The 17,595-nt window shown below is 40.7% G+C and overlaps 1 protein-coding gene across 1 annotated transcript; it reads left to right on the forward strand.

The window, feature by feature from the left end:
* Window positions 1–52: 52 nt before the first annotated feature.
* Window positions 53–1,147, forward strand: LOC145453501 (proteasome activator complex subunit 3-like). Its single transcript, XM_080331474.1, has 3 exons — window positions 53–528; window positions 596–742; window positions 913–1,147. The coding sequence occupies exons 1-3, from the start codon at window positions 124–126 to the stop codon at window positions 1,111–1,113; spliced, it is 753 nt and encodes a 250-aa protein (XP_080187600.1). The 5' UTR covers window positions 53–123; the 3' UTR covers window positions 1,114–1,147.
* The last annotated feature ends 16,448 nt before the right edge of the window (window positions 1,148–17,595 follow it).

Raw genomic sequence — 17,595 nt, forward strand, 5'->3', positions numbered from 1 at the left:
GTACAATGTGATCTATGACGTAACAAAGATTAGATGATTAGACAGTTGTAAACATTCACGAAGTCATTGCAGACGTGCATTAACATTGCAAAACTACCGCTGGCAATTTCGCAACAATTTGAAATGGATTTCGTTCATGAGGTCAAACGCAAAATATCTGAGGACGCAGAAGAGCTGGTGAACACCGTATTTCCCCGAAAAACGGCTCAGCTAGATGCTCTGTTGAATAGCGAAGACTTCCAGTTGGAAAACCTAAAGAGCGTTGCGACAAAGAGCAATGACAGCCTCTCTGGAGTTAACCTGCAAAGGGAAACTTGGAATAAGGGATCAACAGCTGACAAGGATCTTGGAAAACGACCAGCAAAAAAAATTAAATATTCGATGACATCAAAAGGTGATCAAGCAATTCAAACAAACAGCACAGAACAAGATGAAGTGAAATCCAACGCTCTAATTGCCCATTTGGCGAATACCGTTCGACCAGAAATAATATCGATCATGGAGCATTGCAACACAGTTCGAACTTGGGTAGGTTGCAGTTTCCCGTGGAGTTGACCGATCGGGTAGAGTTTTTACATTCTACGTTCTGTAACAGGTGTTGTTATTATTGCCAAGGATGGAAGATGGGAATAACTTTGGGGTCTCAGTACAAGAAGAAACAATGGCAGAACTGAAGGGGGTTGAAGCCGAAAGTGCGGCGTTTCTTGAAAGCATTTCATCGTACTTCTTTTCTCGCGCGAAGGTTAATTTTACTTGACAGGCTTACATTTGTCGATTTCGTAAGAACCTCTTATGACACCATCCGGATATATAGAAGTCCCATTTTCATGCCTTGTTATTGCAATCAGACGATAGATGATTTGTGGGAAAATCGCTTCGCTGATGTAACATTATTCTCTTTTACTTTTACAGGTTTGCTCAAAATTTAAAAAGCATCCAAATATCACAGACTATGCGAGATTTATAGCCGAGGAGGATGAGAAGCAATTTGTCGGTTTGCGGCATGCTGTAGCAGAACTTCGAAACTTCTATTCGTCATTGCACGACTTGATAGCTAAAAATATAGAAAAAATAAAGCGTCCACGTAGTAATAACATTTCGTCAATGTACTGAAACAATTCTTTTTCAATAAACATTGCACATATGAGTTTGGAGCCGAACGGCGTATAGGGGACACGAAGGTGAAAGGGAGGAACCATGCAAACGTCAAAGTTAATAATGGACGTGAAACATTCACCATATCTATATATACACTACATCTTTATTAGGCTACTATATTGTCTGATTGACAACATCCCGTCTCTAATTTACAGATATAATAGTTTGTAAAAATAATAAGTTTGTAAGATTTCGTATATTCGCAATTATGAAAGATCAGTAATATGTTGCTATATTATTGCTTTTGGTCTTTGCAGGCCGGAGGCCGTTATGCAATCATTATTCTAGCTAGGGAGTGTGCAATGTGCATGTGCAGTGTGTGCACTGTGGGGGGTTATTAGGCACCCGATTTTTGGCGCCGGCGATGTCTGCACTATGCCAAAAAATATAAAGTTTCGGTCAAGATGCGACTCCGCCACATATGCGTTCTCAGAAAGACTGCATGACGACGATACAACCATAGCCAGATAAAACATTGGCACAAAATGACCGCGGATGTCGGTCGAAACCTTCGATATTGAAATGTTAATAAGCGCCTGCATCGGTTTCGAGCGATTCCGCAGCGGAGGTTAATATGGGTTCCTATTTCCTCGCGTCGCTCTTCTTACGGCGGACAACAAAGCCCAGAAAAATACCAGATGAAAGAGCGCCCTTCCAAGGAATAGAAAGAGCGACAGAGAGCCGCGGAATATAGACAAACACCGAAGAAAGAACTGCGACATCGGGTACTAGGCCGAGGTGGAAGCCAATTTAAGAGACCGCAACTGCAAGCGCAACTGGTGTCGTTCTGCATCCTCATATGTGTTCAGTGTTCATCACATTGCATTGTGTCTTATAGCATTGTACATTGTGTGTGTCCAGCTGTGCAGGGTTGTAATGGCTCGAGTCGCGATTTTTTTTTGGTGAATCGACTTGACTCGAGTCAATTTATATATTGACTCGACTTGTACTCGAGTCATTGTGCATGCATCGAATGAAGTCACATTACCCGAGACTAGGACGGCCAAGACAGTCATTTCACAGCAAGAATAATTCGAAGAATAATAAATCAAGACAGACGAAAATTAATATATCATGAATGCGAGCCATTCTATAAATCTATATCACTCGATCACAGTTCAAAAATGTTGGTTGAAAGTTGAACAGTGAACAATGAACATATAATAACTTGGACTCGGACTCTAGTCAAAACACTATGACTGGGACTCGTCCCTCTACTAGCTGACTTGCACTCGGACTTGACTCGGCGGTGAATTGAAAACTATAAAAATGAGATTGACTTCGTACTCGTGACTTGGTTACAATCCTGCGTGCAATTGTCTAATTGAATAGTATATTCATATTGACATGAACCCGAATATTTTCGGCTGACACTCGTCAGGTTGTCTAATTGTCTAATTGTCTAATTTGCGTCCTATCTTTGAAATTTTTTATATGCTAGTTATTGCGATGGTTCTCCTTCCTATCTTTCATTGTATCGCAGTGTTGTCGCGTATTGAAATGGTGAAAATTTTAGCAGTAAATTGAATTGAAAATTGAATCTCTGCATGTTAATGAAAAGCTCTACAAAATCCAAAGCTTGGTGAAAATTGATAAACGTACACGCCGCACTAGCGTCACCTGACGCATGTTTTTGCGGCCCGTGGATATACTCAGATATCGCAGATATCACTACTGTGGATATACTCAGATATCGCAGACATCGAGGTCATATAAAGGTCACGCTTCGTTTAGAGCGCAGATATCACGTCTTAAGCATGTCTAGGTCGATTCAGTGCGCAGATATCAGGTCCGGACCATGCCTGGGCTCTTTTGGTGCGCAGATATCAGCTCCGGAGCATGTCCGAATACAAATAGTGCGCAGATATCAGGTCTGGACCATACCTGGGCTCTTTTGGTGCGCAGATATCAGCTCCTGAGCATGTCCGAATACAAATAGTGTGCAGATATCAGGTCTGGACCATACCTGGGCTCTTTTGGTGCGCAGATATCAGGTCTGGACAATACCTGGATTCTTTTGGTGCGCAGATATCAGCTCCGGAGCATGTCCGAATACAAATAGTGGGCAGATATCAGGTCTGGACCATACCTAGGCTCTTTTGGTGTGCAGATATCAGCTCCGGAGCATGTCCGGATACGAATGGTGCGCAGATATCAGCACCTATATGAGCATTGAACATATAATGCCCTAAGCAGTGCGCAGATATCAGGTTTGGCGTCTTTTTCATGCGCAGATGTTAGCTTCGGAGCATGTCCGGATACAAATAGAGCGTTGCGACGGTCAACTTAATCGAATACGCAGGTAGGCCTAGTCGACAAACATGGTAAATACTGTTTAAACAGCTAAATGAGAAACTCCGACCATCTGCGCTTTGTTCGGCTCACGCATTAGCACGAAATCCGAGCCGTGTCGAATTCTTCGGGAATAATTGGTAGACAATCCGAGAATTATCAACGAAAAACTCAAATAACTCCGCTTCTTCTAGTTGGAATTGATTCAAATTTGTTTTGCATCGTCTTTGAAGAAAATTCAACAATTTCGGGGGGTTGACAGGAAAATTTGAAATTTTTTTAAACATTTTTTCTAATAAATTAAAAATTTAAATTGGCTCTGCGGTGGCTTATATACTTGTTAGAATTTAACCAAATTTGGCGTGCAGCGTTTTTTAGGGTAACCTGACAATTTAATCAGTGAATGGCTGGAATCTGGAGAAAAAGTTATTTTTGAACGACACTGTACTCATGATACACAAAACCTGAAAGTACCTCAGATTTAAACCGCGGTATAAATGCAGTAGCCTAGCCTACAACATTTTAATCCAAATTCTGCATGCTCGTAGTAACGTAGAATGGTATGCACGTATAGGCACGTAGGATTTATGTGTGGGGCTATTTGAACATTTATCATGACAATTATTCTTATAAGCGTGATAGAAACATGTGCCAATACTACTCTCTACTTTACAAAATCCAAAGAGTAAAAAATATTATTATTTCCCTAAATTTTTTTCAAGTAGAATTGGATGTAGTACAAAGATATATAACCACTAGAGCAGGGGTGTGAAACATACGACCAGACGATTTTATCCGGCCCGAGAAAAAATTTCGAGTTGATGGAGAAATGCTTGTCCTGCATATTTCTAACAAATGTTCCGATTTTTAGTCCGTGAAACTTCTATTAAATAATCCCTCAATGCAACAAAGGTCAAATATGTGCATAGGCCACATTTTAACTATTATTTTGTGGTTTCGCTCTAGCAGTATTAGCAAAAATTCGGTGACATTGACACGCAATTCCGGAAAGCTAAAATGGAGAACACTGAGTTCAGAGTTTTATGGAAAAAATTAACCTAGAATTAGTTATTCACAGAAGCGAAAAGGCCAATGTGAAATCGTTGCATGCATGAATATATGGAGACTATAGTAGTTACAAAAATGTAATTCAAATATCTGCGTTCGCACTATACTGTATCACTTCTGACTGAAAAGGTTCCCGACTACCAGAGGAAAACGAATCGCGATTTGAATGAACCGAATTCCAACGGCCACATCTACAGTTAAATCTCTTGTATTCCTTCCAACGCATACGCAGAGTTAACGCCAGATTACGACTGAAACAAGGGGATCATAGAAATATGCTTATAACGTCGTAAGAGCCCATGTTTTAGCGATTTGTAACTATATTCAACCAGTCAATATTTGTATTTTTGCAAATTCCATTGTTTGCGAATGAACGTGTCGCTTGAATAGAACCCCTAATCCCCTATGTTCTGAAGGTTTGAATGCGGCCCGCGAAACAACTTGAGTTTGACACCCCTGCACTAGAGTAGCCTAAGTGATGCAAGCAGGCAAAATCTGCCTGAGGACTCCAAAAAAACTGTAAGTGGTCTGTTACTGGTCAGCTTTGACCAGTGACCAGGCCTGACCATTTCCATCCAGACATGATGTGGAGTTGATATCGACCAAAGAAATACGCTCAGGCATGGTCCAAACCTGACATCTGCGCAATATTTGTATCCAGACATACTCCGGGTCTGATATCTTCGTATCGCTTGGCGTCAGACATGCTGCGGACCTGATATCTATGCAGGAAACAGCACCAGGTATGGTCTAGACCTGATATCTGCGCACTATTTGTATTCGGACATGCTCCGGAGCTGATATCTGTGCACCAAAAGAATCCAAGTATGGTCCAGACCTGATATCTTCGCACCAAAAGAATCCAGGTATGGTCCAGACCTGATATCTGCGCACTACTTGTATTAGGACATGCTCCGGAGCTGATATCTGCGCCAAAAATTCCCCCAGGCATGGCCCGGACCTGATATCTGCGTACCAAAAGAATCCAAGTATGATCCAGATCTGATATCTGCGCACTATTCGTATTCGGACATGCTCCGGAGCTGATATCTGCGCACCAAAAGAATCCAGGTATGGTCCAGACCTGATATCTGCGCACTATTTGTATTCGGACATGCTCCGGAGCTGATATCTGCGCACCAAAAGAGCCCAGGTATGGCCCGGACCTGATATCTGCGAGCTGAATCGACCTAGACATGCTTAAGACATGATATCTGCGCACAAAATTCCCCCAGGCATGGTCCAGACCTGATATCTGCGCACTGAATTGACCTAGACATGCTTAAGACGTGATATCTGGCTCTAAACGAAGCGTGACCTTTATATGACCTCGATGTCTGCGGATTTTGGAGATATCTGCGATATCTGAGTATATCCACAATGATATCTGCGATATCTGCGATATCTGAGTATATCCACAGTAGTGATATCTGCGATATCTGCGATACCTGCGATATCTGCGATATCTGAGTATATCCACGGGGCCTGTTTTTGACTGCTGTCATCTGGGCCGAATACTTGCATGAAATTTCCTACGCGGAGAAAATATATGACCTACCATTACCATTTTTAACGAATTGCCTTCGGAAGGATGAGTTATTACCTTTTCTGGATTCAATAGTGGTATAAATTACATACCAATATGAAATATCTTATTTCCAGCCGAAATTTGTGTGATGTGATCGCATTTCCACCAATACACCATTGCTTCGATCAATTTGACCCTGTCAATATATCTTATCGGTAGGGACACTTATACTTTGTTCCGAAAGATAAGTTATACCTTTTCTGAATCTAATAGTCGTCTATTTTACACCCAAACTGGAGAGAACTTATTTTGAGGTACACAAGTAACCCTAAAATCCAACTGAATACGTCGGATCTGATCGCTACAAAAGGCAATTCACAATCGCTTCACGCAATTTGACCATGCCAATATATGTTATCGGTAGGGTAACTTATACTTTGTTCCGAAAGATAAGTTATACCTTTTCTGAATCTAATAGTCATCTATTTCACACCCAGACTAGAGACAAGTTATTCCGAGGTACACAAGTAACCTTAAAATCCAACTGAATACGTCGGATCTGATCGCTACAAAAGGCAATTCACAATCGCTTCACGCAATTTGACCATGCCAATATATGTTATCGGTAGGGTAACTTATACTTTGTTCCGAAAGATAAGTTATACCTTTTCTGAATCTAATAGTCATCTATTTCACACCCAGACTAGAGACAAGTTATTCCGAGGTACACAAGTAACCTTAAAATCCAACTGAATACGTCGGATCTGATCGCTACAAAAGGCAATTCACAATCGCTTCACGCAATTTGACCATGCCAATATATGTTATCGGTAGGGTAACTTATACTTTGTTCCGAAAGATAAGTTATACCTTTTCTGAATCTAATAGTCATCTATTTCACACCCAGACTAGAGACAAGTTATTCCGAGGTACACAAGTAACCTTAAAATCCAACTGAATACGTCGGATCTGATCGCTACAAAAGGCAATTCACAATCGCTTCACGCAATTTGACCATGCCAATATATGTTATCGGTAGGGTAACTTATACTTTGTTCCGAAAGATAAGTTATACCTTTTCTGAATCTAATAGTCGTCTATTTTACACCCAAACTGGAGAGAACTTATTTTGAGGTACACAAGTAACCCTAAAATCCAACTGAATACGTCGGATCTGATCGCTACAAAAGGCAATTCACAATCGCTTCACGCAATTTGACCATGCCAATATATGTTATCGGTAGGGTAACTTATACTTTGTTCCGAAAGATAAGTTATACCTTTTCTGAATCTAATAGTCATCTATTTCACACCCAGACTAGAGACAAGTTATTCCGAGGTACACAAGTAACCTTAAAATCCAACTGAATACGTCGGATCTGATCGCTACAAAAGGCAATTCACAATCGCTTCACGCAATTTGACCATGCCAATATATGTTATCGGTAGGGTAACTTATACTTTGTTCCGAAAGATAAGTTATACCTTTTCTGAATCTAATAGTCGTCTATTTTACACCCAAACTGGAGAGAACTTATTTTGAGGTACACAAGTAACCCTAAAATCCAACTGAATACGTCGGATCTGATCGCTACAAAAGGCAATTCACAATCGCTTCACGCAATTTGACCATGCCAATATATGTTATCGGTAGGGTAACTTATACTTTGTTCCAAAAGATAAGTTATACCTTTTCTGAATCTAATAGTCGTCTATTTTACACCCAAACTGGAGAGAACTTATTTTGAGGTACACAAGTAACCCTAAAATCCAACTGAATACGTCGGATCTGATCGCTACAAAAGGCAATTCACAATCGCTTCACGCAATTTGACCATGCCAATATATGTTATCGGTAGGGTAACTTATACTTTGTTCCGGAAGATAAGTTATACCTTTTCTGAATCTAATAATCATCTATTTCACACCCAGACTAGAGACAACTTCTTTTGGGGTACACAAGTAACCTTAAAATCAACCAAAATATGTCGTATCTGATCGCCACAGATGGCAATTCACCATCGCTTCGATCAATTTGACCATGCCAATATATCTTGTCGGTAGGGTAACTTATACTTTGTTCCGGAAGATAAGTTATACCTTTTCTGAATCTAATAGTCATCTAATTCACACCCAGACTAGAGACAACTTCTTTTGAGGTACACAAGTAACCCTAAAATCAGCCTGGATATGTTGTATCTGATCGCCACAGATGGCAATTCACCATTGCTTCGATCAATTTGACCATGCCAATATATCTTGTCGGTAGGGTAACTTATACTTTGTTCCGGAAGATAAGTTATACCTTTTCTGAATCTAATAGTCATCTAATTCACACCCAGACTAGAGACAACTTCTTTTGAGGTACCGATTTTATCATGAATTATCGAAAGTTTTCGCACTTCTCACTGGCTCGCTAAACAGTACAGCTGATTTCGTGGCAAAACGAACAACGTGATGGGGGCGGTCGGTTTATCGCCCTATGGGAGCCCAAGACCCAAGTTTTTTCGGGGGGCCTTTAGAAGTGCCGTTTCGTTCCTGCCCACGGGTATAAGCCCGAAGATGTATAATTATTATTGAGGGGTCCTACCTTTTCAATCACACATCACTCAGCTCTACCGGTAAATTTGTTTACGTGAACAGAGAGAGGATAAAATTTGATATCAATATACATGCAATTCCCGATCATATTTACCAATTCAATCATTAATTATTGAAATTTTTCGCGCTTCGCGCGTCTAGGCGGAAATACCTGGCTCAGTAAATGGACACCCAATGTAGATGACTAGTATCAGCAAATAGTGGATTGCCGAAAGGGGGTCTGGGGGCGAAGCCCCCTGGAAGTTTGGTTTATCACCCGATGGGGGGAGGGCTAGGACCAACGTTTTTGGGGGGCTGACGAATTGCTGTTACGGCCCTGGTAACTAATTGATTGTACCTACGGGCACACCCGAATATGTTTAATTATTAATTACGTGCCCTCCATCTTCCCATACAACAGCTCAATCAGCGCTACTGGTAAATCTGATTAAGTGGCCTGAGAGGATAAAAAGTTTATAGCGACTTGTATATGTAATTACCACCTATTCATTCATGCATTATAGAAAATTTTGGTACCTGGGCGACCATGCCACACAAACTTTGCTGATCATCGAAATCACGCTACGGGGTTCTTGGGGGCGAAGCCCTCGGAAGTTTGGTTTATCACGCTATGGGTGCGCAAGGCAATCATTTTTAGGGGGGATGACGAAGTGCTGTTACGGCCCTCCCTCTTACTCATTGTCTTTATTACATTCCTTACAATATGCGGTTGGGGGGCGCTGGAGCACGATAATTTTTGAAAGGGGGCGCTGGAGGAAAAAAGGTTAAGAACCATTGCACTAAAGGGACACCCAATGTAGATGAAAAGTTGCGGCAAAAAACGTAGTCGCCAAGGGGGGTCTGGGGGGCGAAGCCCCCCAGTAGTTCGGTTTATCACCTTATGGGGGCCTGGTTGCGCACTGTTGTTCATGGGCCTGCGCAGTAAGTTGACGTGTTTGCGCAGACTCGTGAAAAATTAGAGGGAACATTGGTTATGAGTGATGACCGATGTTCAGGTGTAAAAACAATAATTTTTATTATCAGCGAAAATGAAAGAACGGGCGATTGATTTTTTTACAATAAAGCTGCGTAGAACAATATTTGCCTATTTGCTCTGATGAAATCGAAGGCTTCTTTGACGTCCACGAAATGTACCTGATAGTCGTTGAAACATATAGCCCCTCCAAGGCAATTGAACGAGTACGACATCCAGTGACCGCCAGCATCATTGCAACCTTTATGAGTTATTGCGGATTTCAAAGTATATGTACGGGTACTACCATCTTGAAGCAATACTTCAATCTTTTCGTCAATTTGAATTGGCGTAGCGGCTGTTGAGGTGCCAGTTGATTGTCTTGCCAACGAAATGATTAGAACATTAGAGATCGACGTCAAACTAATTCTGACCAAGTTATTGGCGGAGTTGCAAACGCTACAATGTCTGAAATCGATTTCGTTTTTGAAATGGTCCAAACAAGTTTGTACGCTTGTGGAAGAACTGGACACTGGGAGCATCAGATCTATTCTTCGATTATTCTGCTTATAAATTGAATTACCACAGCTGCAGCATTGGGATTCACGTTCGACGCTGACGAATGGTACGCAGTTGAAACAATCCAAGGCAGTTGATACGTAAGGAGATGATAGAAACTCTTCAGAATCCAACTGATCGCCATACACGAAATCGCAGAAATCGCATGCTTCTTTGACCGATAAGTCATAAAAATCATCAGCAATCTCCTGTCTTGTCGTTACCAGCTTCAATAATTCGGCATATTTATTGCCTGGTTTGAACGACATCAACGAATTCGTCTCCTTCAAAATGTGACATAGTGACTGTGTCACAGCATTAAACCAGCATGTATTTCGGGTGTTTTTCAATGCCGGATATGCTTTAGTGAGGACTCCATGCTTATCAGCCTTCATCAAAAGAAGCGGAGACTGTGTTGAATTAGCAAAGACGAAAAAGATGATTTCGATCCTACTACGCATCATATCTGGTAATGTCGGTGGCAATATCCCCTTGCACAGAGCGTTGGCAGCCAAGCAAACGCAAACGCCGCAGCTCATTCCGTCAGTCTGCTTTACCAAACATTTCATTTCGAATTGGAGTCCGTCAATTTTGAATTTCCGGAGAAAAAAAACCTTGAAAGTGCTTTTCAACTTTGATACCAAAAAACTTGATAATTTGTGATCAGCCAGGGAGTTTATAATCGCAATTTGGCTATTTGCCTTTGAAAATGAAATGAGTATAAAGTGATCTTCCCATATGAGTGGAAACAGCAACAGGTCGCACACTTCGCCGTCATCATTTTCCAGTCGACGATGAAATTTTTTAAAATCTCTTCCGTCAATAATACTCCTGGTGACATCACACGGGACTGCGCAATTTTTTTTTCGTCCAGCACACAAATTTGTGCTGTTGACCATGGCATTCAAATATGAATCGACTATACTTTTCGAAAGCCAGCCTTTCGGGACTCGCCTCGATGAAAGTTTTTGCATACACAGTAGGGTGTTGGGTAACGGGTCAGCACACACCGAGTTTATGTCTTGCCAATTGCCTCGATGCCCGTCCCCCAGGCGAAATGCAATTGTTCCCAACGATGCAACGGTGTGTGGTATTGAATACCATAATGACTCACAAAATAATTTAATATTTTGAAATCCATCGGGTTCTTCGTAAAGATTGGGTTTGTGTTCTTTCTTGGTAATTGCTACACAGCGATATTTGATCTTTTGCTTCATTCCGGGGCTGCCGTAAATCGATTTCTTATTTTGCGACCTCTTTTTGAATTTTCCGGTGATAAAAATTTGCGGACGGCGCTTGACATGTTTAGCATCAACTTTGTCATTGTCGCATCGTTTTGCTTTCTTTGATGAATATCCAAGGTGATATACGTGGTCGGCGAATATCTTTTCTGATCGACAAATTTCTTTTTCATAAATTTCCACAAATTTGTCCAGGCGATTGATCCTTCCTTTCAAAAAGTCATGTTTTAGGGTTTTAAAATGTTGTTCAATCACTCCTTGTGTATTGTTATCTGTGTACATTGTACGTTTCCCGTCACACAAGGTCTCAGTATATCGATCAGCGGCGCTTTTGTAAATATCAGATTGGCCGGCCTTATTTTGGTCATGTCGGCCCAAATCTCCGAGCATCAAATTTGAAGTTGCCGCGACACGCCCCAGTACAATATTCAACATCTTATCCGCAAATTTTTCTGAATAATAGGGATTACTTCCATCGCTTTGATTGCCTTCAACGGTGATCATGTTCTCAATTTTTTCCTTCATTTCCCTGTATCTCCTGTGAAATGGAGAAGATTCTTCTTGTTTGTAATCCGCTTTCTTTAGACCCTGACCAAACAATGTATCTTCTGTATCTGATCTATCCTTGATCGCACATATCTGCATATCAGCACTGTCGCAATTGCATGTTGTGATATGGTGTTCGTGAAGGATATTGAAATGGGTCTCAATAACGCTGTCGAGTTTGGGACTCAGTAGTATGACAAATATATTGTGTACAATATTGTCCAACTCCTTCAACGTATTGCAGAAAAAAATGCTATGTATCCAGCACATAGCTGTTGAGCACAATTTCACCCCGTAATGTTTGCGACACATGATTTTGGCTGCTCGCATTGAGTGACTCAGACAATTATGCACGATGGGTTTATTCAGATCCGCAGCCGTAGCATCACCCGTAACGACGCGAAAGCATCGGTTGTAGTACTGCAATCTTGTCTCAGCACAAAATTGCGACAAGGTCGCATTCCATAATACCATACTTCCGTCAGTAATAATAAGACCAGGTAATACCGGATACGTTCGCTTGCATGTTAGTTGAATAAACCGATTCAAGAATCTGGTCATAGTCCCAGTGTCATGTTTGCTTGTTACCAATGAAGAAACCGGTAGAGATATTCCTGCGGGGAAAGGATTCCTGATTAGCAGCGTGTATATTTGAAACTTTCCCCCATCAGAGTCGCTGATTGTCAAAATGCCGCCACTTCCGTCGATATAAAGGATATCTGTCGGCGCAATGTCTTGGTAAATTTTGATCTGGTTTTCGCTGCAAATTATTACTTGTGGCGGATATCCAGACCACGATCTTATAAAATTAGTTCCACAAGATTCGTAACGTACTCTCAAAGTCTCCATATTAACCATCCAGTTGGAGGTAAATGTGTCAGATATATTTGAGTTGTACTTGAGGTTACGTAATACTCCGGGCGCAGGCACAAAAGTATGGGAGCCAAAAATCCGTTCAGTATCGCTCAGAGTTTCGTGCAGTCTTCGATGCACATCGTAGGCCGAGCTGAATTGTAAATCGTTTTCCAACTTCTTGCGCAAGGACTTGTTGACGGGTCTGCTTTTCACACATAATTCGTGAATTCGTGTCTGAGAAATTGCTATCTCACATTTGATTTTACTGAGACCGGAGTATATTTTTATTGAGCCTTCTACTCGACAGCCGCAGCAAGATTTATGCTTACAATAAAATTTGATGTTGCCTTCGTAGTACCAATCTGATGAATCTATTATCTCCAAGACCTTCTCCGGGTGGCGAAGGTAATGATTTTGTATGCACGGCACGCAGCAGTCGTATACTTCCTTGATTCGTTGGGAGAAATATGAAGCGTAATCGGAATCGTCGGAAAATCCATGATTTTTTCTATTTATTGTAAGACTTTTCCATGCGTCTAATGAAATTTCGAAATTATCCTTTATATTCACCTCAGAGGAAAGACTTTCAATTTCCCCAATGGGGACTTTGAAATGTCCCAAAGCTTGTATCGTTTCGTGTTTGATGGGCAGCGTCCTTGGTGGTCCAGACTTGGAATCTTTAGATGCTTTCGTGGCATAGTCGTCGAGTACACCCAGCACCGCTTCACTGGAAGATTCTACTTTTATTCCTTTGCTGTCATGGCTAATGTCGGAAAAATTGTCTGGTTGTTCCGTAGTCGTCGCACTGTTATCAGCGTTAAACCCAGACTTAACAAAGCATGATGCTTTGAGTGTGGACGATTTCATAGGCTCTCGATCTTTAGACGCTTTTGTTGCTTCGTCGTCGAGTAAATCCAGCAATGCTTCATTAGAAGATTCTACTTCAGCTTTTGATCTTTTTCTCCCGTGGCGAATATCGGAAGAGGTGCATGGCTGTTCCGTATTCGCTGCACCGTTATCAGTGTCAAATACCGGCTCAATAAAGCCTTCTGATTTGATCGCAACCGTATTCGTTGACTCTGAAGCGTGTTGGTCAAACCTCGTAACATGATAAATGACAGGCAATCCGTCAGACAGATCAGGAATTGTCTTGGAACATGCAAGATGACATCGTTGCCATTGCTGCTGGGAATAGCAGCGAAATTCACTTTCAATTGGTAGGACACATTGTGGGTGAAGCCATTCGTGACACGATTCACACTCTACTATCAATTCGCCATGGTACGGTCTGTTACAAAAACAGTACGGGTAGGCTGCTTCTACCGAAAGACGAAAACCTTCATTTTCTGACCAAAATCGTTGCAATTTGTACCTCAAAATAAGTTCTCTCCAGTTTGGGTGTAAAATAGACGACTATTAGATTCAGAAAAGGTATAACTTATCTTTCGGAACAAAGTATAAGTTACCCTACCGATAACATATATTGGCATGGTCAAATTGCGTGAAGCGATTGTGAATTGCCTTTTGTAGCGATCAGATCCGACGTATTCAGTTGGATTTTAGGGTTACTTGTGTACCTCAAAATAAGTTCTCTCCAGTTTGGGTGTAAAATAGACGACTATTAGATTCAGAAAAGGTATAACTTATCTTTCGGAACAAAGTATAAGTTACCCTACCGATAACATATATTGGCATGGTCAAATTGCGTGAAGCGATTGTGAATTGCCTTTTGTAGCGATCAGATCCGACGTATTCAGTTGGATTTTAAGGTTACTTGTGTACCTCGGAATAACTTGTCTCTAGTCTGGGTGTGAAATAGATGACTATTAGATTCAGAAAAGGTATAACTTATCTTCCGGAACAAAGTATAAGTTACCCTACCGATAACATATATTGGCATGGACAAATTGCGTGAAATGAATGTGAATTGGCCTCTGTAGCGATAATACGACATATTCAGGTGGGTTTTAGAGTAACTCGTGTACCTCGAAATGAGTTGTCTCTGGTCTGGGTGTAAAATAGATGACTATTAGATTCAGAAAAGGTATAATTCATCTCCCGGAACAAAGTTTAAGTTACCCTACCGATAACATATATTGGCATGGTCAAATTGCGTGAAGCGATTGTGAATTGCCTTTTGTAGCGATCAGATCCGACGTATTCAGTTGGATTTTAAGGTTACTTGTGTACCTCGGAATAACTTGTCTCTAGTCTGGGTGTGAAATAGATGACTATTAGATTCAGAAAAGGTATAACTTATCTTTCGGAACAAAGTATAAGTTACCCTACCGATAACATATATTGGCATGGTCAAATTGCGTGAAGCGATTGTGAATTGCCTTTTGTAGCGATCAGATCCGACGTATTCAGTTGGATTTTAAGGTTACTTGTGTACCTCAAAAGAAGTTGTCTCTAGTCTGGGTGTGAATTAGATGACTATTAGATTCAGAAAAGGTATAACTTATCTTCCGGAACAAAGTATAAGTTACCCTACCGACAAGATATATTGGCATGGTCAAATTGATCGAAGCGATGGTGAATTGCCATCTGTGGCGATCAGATACGACATATTTTGGTTGATTTTAAGGTTACTTGTGTACCCCAAAAGAAGTTGTCTCTAGTCTGGGTGTGAAATATATGATTATTAGATTCAGAAAAGGTATAACTTATCTTTCGGAACAAAGTATAAGTTACCCTACCGATAACATATATTGGCATGGTCAAATTGCGTGAAGCGATTGTGAATTGCCTTTTGTAGCGATCAGATCCGACGTATTCAGTTGGATTTTAAGGTTACTTGTGTACCTCAAAAGAAGTTGTCTCTAGTCTGGGTGTGAATTAGATGACTATTAGATTCAGAAAAGGTATAACTTATCTTCCGGAACAAAGTATAAGTTACCCTACCGACAAGATATATTGGCATGGTCAAATTGATCGAAGCGATGGTGAATTGCCATCTGTGGCGATCAGATACGACGTATTCAGTTGGATTTTAAGGTTACTTGTGTACCTCGGAATAACTTGTCTCTAGTCTGGGTGTGAAATAGATGATTATTAGATTCAGAAAAGGTATAACTTATCTTCCGGAACAAAGTATAAGTTACCCTACCGATAACATATATTGGCATGGTCAAATTGCGTGAAGCGATTGTGAATTGCCTTTTGTAGCGATCAGATCCGACGTATTCAGTTGGATTTTAAGGTTACTTGTGTACCTCGGAATAACTTGTCTCTAGTCTGGGTGTGAAATAGATGACTATTAGATTCAGAAAAGGTATAACTTATCTTCCGGAACAAAGTATAAGTTACCCTACCGATAACATATATTGGCATGGACAAATTGCGTGAAATGAATGTGAATTGGCCTCTGTAGCGATAATACGACATATTCAGGTGGGTTTTAGAGTAACTCGTGTACCTCGAAATGAGTTGTCTCTGGTCTGGGTGTAAAATAGATGACTATTAGATTCAGAAAAGGTATAATTCATCTCCCGGAACAAAGTTTAAGTTACCCTACCGATAACATATATTGGCATGGTCAAATTGCGTGAAGCGATTGTGAATTGCCTTTTGTAGCGATCAGATCCGACGTATTCAGTTGGATTTTAAGGTTACTTGTGTACCTCGGAATAACTTGTCTCTAGTCTGGGTGTGAAATAGATGACTATTAGATTCAGAAAAGGTATAACTTATCTTTCGGAACAAAGTATAAGTTACCCTACCGATAACATATATTGGCATGGTCAAATTGCGTGAAGCGATTGTGAATTGCCTTTTGTAGCGATCAGATCCGACGTATTCAGTTGGATTTTAAGGTTACTTGTGTACCTCAAAAGAAGTTGTCTCTAGTCTGGGTGTGAATTAGATGACTATTAGATTCAGAAAAGGTATAACTTATCTTCCGGAACAAAGTATAAGTTACCCTACCGACAAGATATATTGGCATGGTCAAATTGATCGAAGCGATGGTGAATTGCCATCTGTGGCGATCAGATACGACATATTTTGGTTGATTTTAAGGTTACTTGTGTACCCCAAAAGAAGTTGTCTCTAGTCTGGGTGTGAAATATATGATTATTAGATTCAGAAAAGGTATAACTTATCTTTCGGAACAAAGTATAAGTTACCCTACCGATAACATATATTGGCATGGTCAAATTGCGTGAAGCGATTGTGAATTGCCTTTTGTAGCGATCAGATCCGACGTATTCAGTTGGATTTTAAGGTTACTTGTGTACCTCAAAAGAAGTTGTCTCTAGTCTGGGTGTGAATTAGATGACTATTAGATTCAGAAAAGGTATAACTTATCTTCCGGAACAAAGTATAAGTTACCCTACCGACAAGATATATTGGCATGGTCAAATTGATCGAAGCGATGGTGAATTGCCATCTGTGGCGATCAGATACGACGTATTCAGTTGGATTTTAAGGTTACTTGTGTACCTCGGAATAACTTGTCTCTAGTCTGGGTGTGAAATAGATGATTATTAGATTCAGAAAAGGTATAACTTATCTTCCGGAACAAAGTATAAGTTACCCTACCGATAACATATATTGGCATGGTCAAATTGCGTGAAGCGATTGTGAATTGCCTTTTGTAGCGATCAGATCCGACGTATTCAGTTGGATTTTAAGGTTACTTGTGTACCTCGGAATAACTTGTCTCTAGTCTGGGTGTGAAATAGATGACTATTAGATTCAGAAAAGGTATAACTTATCTTTCGGAACAAAGTATAAGTTACCCTACCGATAACATATATTGGCATGGTCAAATTGCGTGAAGCGATTGTGAATTG

Source organism: Botryllus schlosseri, chromosome 13, assembly GCF_051294905.1.
Source record: "Botryllus schlosseri isolate E-star chromosome 13, Bs_hap1, whole genome shotgun sequence".
Taxonomy (NCBI): Eukaryota; Metazoa; Chordata; class Ascidiacea; order Stolidobranchia; family Styelidae; genus Botryllus; species Botryllus schlosseri.